This window comes from Erinaceus europaeus, chromosome 16 (assembly GCF_950295315.1).
Source record: "Erinaceus europaeus chromosome 16, mEriEur2.1, whole genome shotgun sequence".
Taxonomy (NCBI): Eukaryota; Metazoa; Chordata; class Mammalia; order Eulipotyphla; family Erinaceidae; genus Erinaceus; species Erinaceus europaeus.
The window spans coordinates 71,812,517-71,822,569 of NC_080177.1; the positions used below are offsets into that span (position 1 = coordinate 71,812,517).

Below are 10,053 nucleotides of genomic sequence, written 5' to 3' on the forward strand. Positions count from 1 at the left end.
TCCCGCTTTAGGATCGCTGATCACAAGTTCTGGGCAACGCACCCACCACCAGTGCAAAAGAATTGCAACCCGGGATCCGACCTGCTCAGTGCGCAGCGTGGCTCCTCCTTCCCCGAATACAAAGAATGAGCACGCGGGCTCCCACGTGGAGGTTAAGCGTGGTCACGTGAGGGGAACTCGCCGTCACGTGACGAGAGCGACAGCGCCTATTGGTCGGATGGCACCTCGTGACGGAGCAGGTCGGTCGGCCTCCCCTCCCTCTACGGCGCGGGCAGTGAGGGCCCGGGTCCTCCATTCTCGGGCTGCTTGTGTGCGTGCCCGATGCAACGTGCTTTCTAGACCCCACCCCACCCCGCCTGCCCCCCAGCGAAAATCCCAACCCTGTGTAAGGGGTGGGGGGAGGAGGTGGCCGAGCTGAAGGGCACCTCAAGGGTAGCCGTAGCCCCGGGCCTGGCAGTTCGGAGAACAGGTGCTGCAGGGTCTTGACGGGTCTCCGTGACGACAGGCGGGCCCGGCGCCGCGGGAACCTCCAGCATCGGTGTGTCGCCTCTCGCCCGCCGCGCTCGGGGGTGGGCGGGAGCGCCCGCAGCTCCGGCGAGTTAGAAGCCCTGTCGGCGTTGCCTCCCACGCTCCGCCATGCCGACCGTGCTGGGGTTCGAGGGCAGCGCCAACAAGATCGGCGTGGGAGTGGTGCGGGACGGCGCGGTGCTGGCCAACCCGCGGCGCACCTACGTCACGCCCCCGGGCACAGGTACATGCGTGGGCTCTCGGCGTCTCCGGTGGTCGAGCGCCTGGTCCCCGGGGGTGTTTTGTTTTTATTTTACTTCCTCATTGGATAGAGGCACTGAGAGGGGAGGGCGAGGTGGAGAGGGAGAGACACCTGCTCCTCTGCTGCACCGCCCGGGAAGCGTCCCCCATGCAGGTGGGGACCTGGGGCTCGAACCTGCGTCCTTGGGCACTCGCTCTAGAGGGGACCGGGACTAAATCTAATGTGCGCTTAGCCAGGTGGGGCCCCTCCCCAGGGGTTTTGATGCTCATCTCTGAGACTGTGACGCTAACGTGGTGGGTGAAGGAGTCACACAGCCCCGTGAGCCTGGGTCCTTGGCGTTTGCTCAGCTTTCATTGAGTACCGCTTAAAGAGTATCCAGCTGTGAAGCGACTCCATAGCAGGTGGGGAGCCGGGGGCTTGAACCAGGATCCTTACAGTGGTCCTTGCGCTTTGCGCCACCTGCACTTAATCCACTGTGCTAATGCCCAACTCCATTATATTTTTTTAATCTCTATGTTTTCTAATTTCTTTATTGGCTTAATGTTTTAGAGTCGACAGTAAATACGATAGTTTGTACATGGGTAACATTTCTCAGTTTTCCACACAACAATACAACCTCTGCCATCCTGTTCCAGGACCTGAACTACCCCAGAGTCTTTTACTTTGGTGCAATACACCAGTGTATTTGTATTTTAACATTGACTTTCCTAGGCATTTAGATACCAGAAATACAAAGATAAGTCAAATAGGCAGTGTTTTGAGATACTCGTGGTTAAACTACAAATAATCATAGCACTGTAGTTGTTAAATGTTGACTACAGTGTGTTTAATATGGTGATTTGACCATCATGCACAGGGTTCTGTTGGTTTACAAAGATCACCAAAGAGTATGAGGTAGCCATGGCATGAATGGAGTCCCAGAGGCTAGGTGGCGGTTGAAGGGTGAAGAATGCCATTTCTGAGAGCTGTGTAGTTGAGTAGTCTGGGGAGAGTAGATTTGAAAAGCTGGAAGACAGGCTGCTTGAAGAGAGTGAAAGTGACTTTTCTTCCACTGTGGTCTTCTGTTTATCTGTCCTGTAGGCAAACTGACCTCTGCTCTGCCCATGTCTTAGGATTCCTTCCAGGTGATACTGCCAGGCACCACCAAGCAGTTATCCTGGACCTGCTGCAGGAGGCACTAACAGAGGCTGGGTTAGCCTCCCAGGACATTGACTGCATTGCCTACACCAAAGGTATGGCTAGAGCCTGGCGAGATCGGGATAGCCTGCACCACCCCTTTTCTGCCATCACTACCCCACCACTTGCATTCCAACCACATCTGCTGGCACAGCTCCGGTTCCCCTGATCTCTGGGGGATTCTAATTCCCATTCTTTCTGCCTAGGCCCTGGCATGGGTGCCCCGCTGGCTACTGTGGCTGTAGTGGCCCGCACGATAGCCCAGCTGTGGAATAAGCCGTTGCTGGGGGTGAACCACTGTATAGGCCACATTGAGATGGGCCGCCTCATCACTGGAGCCACCAGTCCAACCGTGTTATATGTCAGTGGAGGAAACACACAGGTATTCAGGCTACTCCTCTGCTCCGTCTTACATTTTAAGGCACTATGGTAGTTCATTTCATGTTCTGCCTGAACAGCAGGTCCTGTAAGAACAAAACTGGGATCCTCTGAACCTCAAGTGTATAGTAGAAAGCTCACAAGGTAGGAGCCAGGCAGTGGCGCAGCAGGTTAAGTGCACATGGCGCAAAGTGCAAGAGTTGGCTTAAGGATCTTGGTTCCAGCCTCAGGCTCCCCACCTGCAGGGGCGTCGCTTCACAAGCAGTGAAGCAGGTCTGCAGGTATCTATCTTTCTCCCTCTCTGTCTTCCTTTCCTGTCTCCATTTCTCTCTGTCCTATCCAACAACAACAGCTATAATTACAATAACGACTACAACGAAGGCAACAAAATGGGAAGAAGTCTCCAGGAGCAGTGGATTTGTAGTGCAGGCACCAGCGATAACCCTGGAGGCAAAAAAAAAAGAAAAAGAAATGTGGCATATGTTAGATGGTTGAGACTTTATAACAGACATTGAAAGACAGAGTTTTTTTTTTTTAATGAATAATCCTAAGTGTAGAGTTCAACATATTAAAAAAAAATTATCTTTATTTATTGGATAGATACAGTCAAAGATTGAGAGAGAAGGGGGTGATAAAGAGGGAGAGAGACAGACAGACATCTGCAGCCCTGCTTCACCACCTGCAAAGCTCTCCCCCTGCAGGTAGGGATGGGGGGGGAGTTTGAACCTTGGTCTTTGCACATTCTGACATGTGCGCTCAACCAGATGTGCCACCACCTGGCCCCCAAAGTAAGGGCTTTACCCTTCCCCTTTAGTATCCAGCCTGTTGATGGAGCCAGTTGTACATTAGCATGAAGGGAATCCCTAACAGCACTGGGAGGGAAAGGGATTTCTGGTCCTTCGGGAGCACCGTGAAAGTGTGGCGTGAATGTGTCAGTGCTGACAGATGTTCTCTGCCACATGTTGGTTACATGAAGTATAGACATGCATTTATTGTTTGTGTTGAATGATCGAACCACTAGTGTAACCCAATATGGGGTTTTTGAGTTTGTTTTTTATCTGTATATCTTGCTTGCACACACCCTTTATTCCTTTGGTAGCATAATCTAGTACTTGGCATCCTGCCTCCCACCAGGAAAGCCTGTTCCCCCAGTCCACAGTGTCAGATCTGCTTGTAAGATCTGTTTGCCAAGCAAGACAAATGTGTTTGAGGTGACAATTTGCTTGTGCCTTGACCTAGATTATTTTATATAGTAGATCAAGACTCTCCTGGGCCCTTTAGGTTGTATTATCAATTTCTCAGATAATAAAAACTATAAAATTTCCCCACTGAGGTCTTGGGAAAGTTTTTTTTTTTTTTTTTTCCTTCACTTCTTATTGGAAGCACTGGTGGCCTATTGATCCTCTGTGACGTGCTTCCCCAAAGCCAAATGCTCCTCTTTACAGACTTGGGGTTTCATGGACATCCTCATCACCCTTAGGTGATTGCTTATTCAGAACACCGTTACCGAATCTTCGGGGAAACCATCGATATTGCTGTGGGTAATTGTCTGGATCGTTTTGCTCGGGTGCTGAAGGTAAGCCACTGGGGCTGCAGAGCAGATAAGATGTAGGTGAGCTGGGGGAGCCCGGAGGCAGCGGGAGAAAGTAATTGGTTAAGGTTTGTAGTGCTTTCTGGATATTTGAATTTTTCCTCCTGCTAGATTTCCAATGATCCAAGCCCAGGCTACAACATTGAACAGATGGCAAAGCGGTAAGGGGCCCTGAGGTGGAAGTAGGCTGGCTGGTGGGTGGAGCTTTGGGAGTTCCCTAGTGTATATATTGAAGGCATCCTGGAGGGACTTTGGAGGGTAGCTGACCCCCACGTAATGCCTCTTCCCTCACCCTCACACAGAGGCAAGAAGCTGGTTGAGCTGCCGTACACTGTAAAGGGGATGGATGTCTCATTCTCAGGAATCCTGTCTTTCATTGAGGTGCGTATACCAGTTGGAAGAAGGTTCTACTCACCATTTCCTATATATAGTGCAGTACTGGCAGTATTAGGTACCGAGCACCTTTTTTAAAAGCTACCTTATTGAGAAGATGCTATGTTACAGCACTATTATTGCCAGTCAGAGGGTTCCAGTTTCCCATTTCCCCAGGATAGGTGTCGCATGCTGAGTAACTTTATTTAGCAAGTGTTTATTAAATATCATCTGTGTTTCAGGCACTGCTCTAGACAGTGACAGCTTTTGCCTATAGGGGACTTGGATTTTAATAGAGGAAGATTAAACAACTATCCTTCCCACCCCCCAAAAAGAAGAGGAAAAATAATGTAGAGAATCAGATGATAAATTATATGGGGGGGGGGGGGAAGAAAGGAAAGAGAGAAATTCAACGGTGTAAGGGTGGAGGTGGGGGTGGGATGCCAGGGCAGCTGTTTATAATGTTCTCTGTTTTATAGAGCAGTGCCATTGAAGGCCAAGTGGTGGGGGACATGTCCTGGCATTGCTGTGAAACAGAATGAGCCTCTGGGTGATTTTTGTTCTTGTCATCATCAATCGTATCTGTTGCTTCATCCGCTTCCCTCAACCCCCATTAATAATAGGATGCAGCTCAGCGGATGCTGGCCACAGGCGAGTGCACTCCTGAGGATCTGTGTTTTTCCCTACAGGTAGGGGGATAGCATAATGGTTATGCAAAGAGACTCAGGCATGAGGCTTTGAAGTCTCAGGTTCAATCCCTTGCACCACCATAAGCCAGAGCTGAGCAGTACTCTGGTTTCCAAAAAAAAAAAAGGTGGAACAGAAAGTTGGGGCTGGAGGAGTTTGTGTGTAGTAGAGTAGAACTCAGCTGGGCTCCCCTCTGATGTTTTTCCCTGTCTGTCCTTCACAGGAAACTGTGTTTGCAATGCTGGTAGAGATCACAGAGCGAGCCATGGCACATTGTGGCTCCCAAGAGGCCCTCATCGTGGGCGGCGTGGGGTGTATGTATCACTAAATTCTGCTTTCTGCTTTTTTTTTTTTTTTTTTTGTGGCTATGTGTCGTTCTCCTAACACTGTAAATATCTGTGAGGGTTTGAGGAATTGCTATTTTCAGATCCTGTCCTTTGCTTCCCAGTTCCTAACCCCTGTGCTGACTTCATTTCCTAAGTTAAATGTGCATGTGTGATACAGCTGGACCATGGAGAAATGGCTAAAATCAAATAAACCTTGTCCCCTCCCTTGTCGCAGGTAACGTGAGGCTGCAGGAAATGATGGAGACAATGTGCCAGGAACGTGGAGCCCAGCTATTTGCCACAGATGAGCGGTAAAGACCCTTTTCTGTTCTTTTATTTCTTCTATTCATTTATTTATTGTTTACTAGAGCACTATTCAGCTCTGGCTTGTGATGGTGCAGGCGATTGAACCTGGGACTTTGGAGCCTCAGACGTGAGAGTCTCTTTGCATAACCATGATGCTATCTACCCCCACCCCTTTCTTTCTTTTCTTTTCCATCTTCCCTAGATGCCAGTTTCATATTCCCTCCCCTTTGTAGATTCTGTATTGACAATGGAGCCATGATAGCCCAGGCTGGCTGGGAGATGTTTCAGGCAGGATATAGGACTCCCCTCAGTGAATCTGGGATCACACAGAGGTGAGTGTTCCAAGAATTACATGGGAGGTTAAATAAGTGAGCAGGAAGGAGGGAAAGATGTTAAGGGATAACCATTTACTGAGTTTTTCCTAAATTTATTTTTCTACAGGTATCGGACGGATGAAGTGGAAGTGACCTGGAGAGACTAATCTCTGTCCTGATACAGGAGTCCTGGCAATCCTTGTCCATCATCTGAACCCCTTGTTAATAACTCCACAATAAAATATTTTTGGATTTGTTTGTTGGTCATCAGTTTGTTACGATCAGTACAGAGTTGGCAAAGGATAAATTGTTAATGGGGTGAAGGAGGAGGGAGGTCAGGCTTTGAGCAGTGCCTGGCTAGCTGCAGATGGCTAGACATGGGAGCTGCTCTGGAGCTGAGGTGGAACAACTGACTGCCTTCGATTTTCTTCTAATGCAGGTCTGGTAACTGTGGGGAGCCACATGTGCCCTCAAGGTTGCTATTGGCATGACCATAGAGTCTTTGTTCACAGACGGCCTTGCTTAAAAGTTAAGTTCCTGCTTCTTTACACCTTAGAGTCTTTGTTCACAGACAAGATAAGTTCCTGTCTCCCAATTCCACTTCCCCATGAATCACCTAGGACCTTCCAGATAACAGCTGATTACCATGACAACACACCACTTCAATCAACAGTCCCCAGCTGCTAACTCCCCCCTTGCCCTGGCCTTAAAAACAGCATCCTTTGGTGCCAATAAACAGACTTAATCAGAATCTTGACTTGTCTCATTTCTCTCGCATGTCTTGTCCCCTTCCCTCTCCCTTCTTTCCTTGTCCTCACTCCCTCTCCTAGGTTAACCCATGTTGAAGGTCCCGCGGGACGGGACAGGTAACACAAGAATAAAGCTGTCAGTTCTCCATACACTTAATCCTCCTACGTACTTCTAAGTATACTTCCATTGGCAGATTTGAAATGGAGGTCCAGGTACATATCCCCACCATAAGCCCCCAGAACTAATCTCATCATGCCTTTTACTTGGTTTTCACATTACTCACTCAACACAAGAAGTTCTGAACTTTCACATCTTTTTATGCTGACTTTTTTTTTCCTCTCCACCTATCTAATCTTCAGCTCCTCAAACTAGTAGCTAATGATTAAAAAATCCTTTATTCTAAACCTATTTTTATTTTTTTAACCAGAGCACTGTTCACCTCTGGTTTGTGTTGGTCTGGGGGATTAAACCTGGGATTTTGGAGCCTCAGAATTAAGAATCTTTTTTTTTTTTTTTTTAATAGTTATTGATGAGAAAGATAGAAGGAGAGAGAGAAAGAACCAGACATCACTCTGGTACATGTGCAGCTGGGTATTGAACTCAGAACCTCATGCTTGAGAATCCAGTGCTTTATCCACTGCACCACCTCTCAGACTGCTTGAGAATCTCCTTGTATAACCATTGTGCTAAAGGGGGCATCAAGTATGTAACTACACCTTAGCCGCTGTATTTGTAAGCTTTGCTAATGGGATGTGGTGGATTTTGTCAGAGACCACTAGGCATTGTAAGCCTAGTTAATATTGCTTAGTTGGGGAGTTAATCAACTTAGGGAGCTGAGGGTTCTTCTACAGTCATCCTAATGATAATTCCCAAGTTTGTAGAACAAAGGTGCTAAATAGGTCCTTGAGTCCTAAATTGTGGACACTTCCCCCTAGCTTAGTACCTCTTTCTGAGTCATACTGGTAGTTTAGGGGTCAGCATAGCCTACTGATTTCCACTCATGAAGGCAATGGAATGTCAGATCCCTTAACAGCACCCTTAAATCAGATTGTATATAGGTCCCAGGGCAGGCTGGGTGAGCATCATAGGTGGGCTTGTTTCATGGGAGACAGTGTAAAAATGGACCCTGTACCTCACCCAATCTGGGCATCACACCAGTCCTACTCCTGGGATCTATGCTCTGGCAGTTGGGGATTTTTCCAGACTCACCTGAGTGTGGCATCGTGGGGGTACTGCTCTAAGACCTTATGAAGACTCTTGAGCCACCTGTCTACATTCTTCTTCTTCTAGCGTTTGCCCTTCTTCCGTAGCCAGTCAACAGCATCAGGTTGAGCCTGATGTAAAGTTTCGAGACCTCCTTTGAATCTGGAGAGGTGGCAGTCGTTGACTATGTGGGTCATAGTCTGTCTGGAGCCGCAGGGGCAGTTCGGGTCGTCTCTGGCTCCCCAGCGATGGAACATAGCGGCGCACCGGCCATGGCCTGTTCGATAGCGATTGAGGAGGGCCCGATCATAACGTGCTAGGTCAAAGCCGGGTTGACGCTTGCAGGGGTCTGTGATGAGGTGTTTGTTCTTGACCTCAGCCGACTGCCAACTCTGTTTCCAAGAGACTGGAACAGAGAAGTTCAGTGTAGGCGTAGGGGACCAGATTGGGTGACGAGACGTCAAGCGTTGAATAGGGTGGGCGAAGATATCCGCATATATTGGCAGGTCCGGTTGAGCATAGACGTGGAAAATGAACTTAGATGATGCCGCATCCCGACGAATATCTGGCGGGGCGATGTTGCTAAGAACTGGCAGCCATGGAACCGGGGTAGAACGGATGGTTCCAGAAATTATCCTCATGGAGGAATATAATTTGGAGTCGACCAAGTGGACATGGGGGCTACGGAACCATCCTGGGGCACAGTATTCTGCAGTGGAATAGCATAATGCCAGAGATGATGATCGTAGTGTGGAAGCACTCGCGCCCCATGAGGAGCTGGCCAGTCTTGCAATGATGTTATTCCTCACGCCCACCTTTGCTGCAGTTTTTATGAGATGTTCGTGAAATGACAGAGTGCAATCGAGAGTAATGCCAAGATAGACTGGCTGGGCTTCATGCCGGATTCTCATATCGCCAAGTTGCACATTAAGCTCACGTGAGGCCGAGGCATGGTGTAGATGGAAAACAGATGATACCATTTTTGCAGTGCTAGGGATTAGTCACCATTTTTTACAGTAATCAGATATCAGAGACATGTCTTTCGTGAGTGTTTCCTCGAGGATGTCGAACTTGGATGCCTGAGTTGCACAGATGTCATCGGCGTAGATGAACTTCCTTGAAGAAGTTTCTGGGAGGTCATTGATGTAAATATTAAATAGCGTAGGAGCCAGAACAGAGCCCTGGGGGAGGCCACTCGAGACAAGTCTCCATCTGCTAGACTTGTCACCCAGATGCACCCGGAATCTTCTGTTTTGGAGAAGAAACGATATGGTGTTGGCCACATGGTCAGAATGAGCAGAAAGAGGGCATGGTGAATGGTAGGTTCCTACTGAGACAACTGTTCTACTCGCTGGCCTCTTCCTGTGTGTCCTTTTGGTTCCCTTACAGGCCTTGTTCAGAGATACAGCTTCAAGGAGAGGAAGTAATTGAGAGGAGGTAGATACCTGGTTCCCCTTTATGGCAGCTTCTGCCAATTTTTTTTTAATGTTCTTATTTACTTATTGGATAGAGACAGAGAAATTGAGGGGGAGTGGAGATAGGAAAAGAGACACCTGCAGCTCTGCTTCACCCCTTGTGAAGTTTTCCTCCTACAAGTGGGGATCAGGGGCTTGAACCCAGGTCCTTATGCACTGTAATGTGAGTGCTTAACCAGGTGCAGAGATGTGTGCACTTAAACATGGTGCACCACTACCTGGCCCCTTACAAAAACTTACAGAACATCAAGCCCATTTGTGTGTGTATGGGGGGGGGGGGGCTAAAGAGGGGATTAGAGTCAGCCCTGTGAGGATAGGAGGAAAGCAGTGGGACTGGGAAAAGGAACATGTGAAGACCTCTGAGATGGAAGGAAAGCGCTGACAACTCTGTAGATGCAGTGTGTGCTCATTCTCTCCTGATGTTTACTTCCCTAGCCTCCCTTTGCTGTTCTCTGGAACTTGGAGCATAAAAAAAAAAAAAAAGTACTTTTGGGTGGCTTAAGGATCCCGATTCCAGCCCCCGGCTCCCCATCTGCAGGGGAGTCGATTCACAGGCAGTGAAGCAGGTCTGCAGGTGTCTGTCTTTCTCTCCCTCTCTGTCTTCCCCTCCTCTCTCCATTTCTCTCTGTCCTGTCCAACAGTGACATCAACAATAACAATAATAACCACAACAAGGCTACAACAACAAGGGCAGCAGAAGGGGGGA

General features: G+C 48.5%; 1 protein-coding gene across 1 annotated transcript; it reads left to right on the forward strand.

The window, feature by feature from the left end:
- The first annotated feature begins 277 nt into the window (after positions 1-277).
- On the forward strand, positions 278-6,177 carry OSGEP (O-sialoglycoprotein endopeptidase). The gene is made up of 11 exons (XM_007537142.3): positions 278-751; positions 1,882-2,001; positions 2,152-2,327; positions 3,804-3,899; positions 4,026-4,075; positions 4,217-4,295; positions 4,910-4,975; positions 5,197-5,287; positions 5,535-5,610; positions 5,839-5,937; positions 6,047-6,177. Exons 1-11 carry the CDS (start codon positions 637-639, stop codon positions 6,084-6,086), a joined length of 1,008 nt encoding a protein of 335 aa, XP_007537204.1. The 5' UTR covers positions 278-636; the 3' UTR covers positions 6,087-6,177.
- Positions 6,178-10,053: the final 3,876 nt, after the last annotated feature.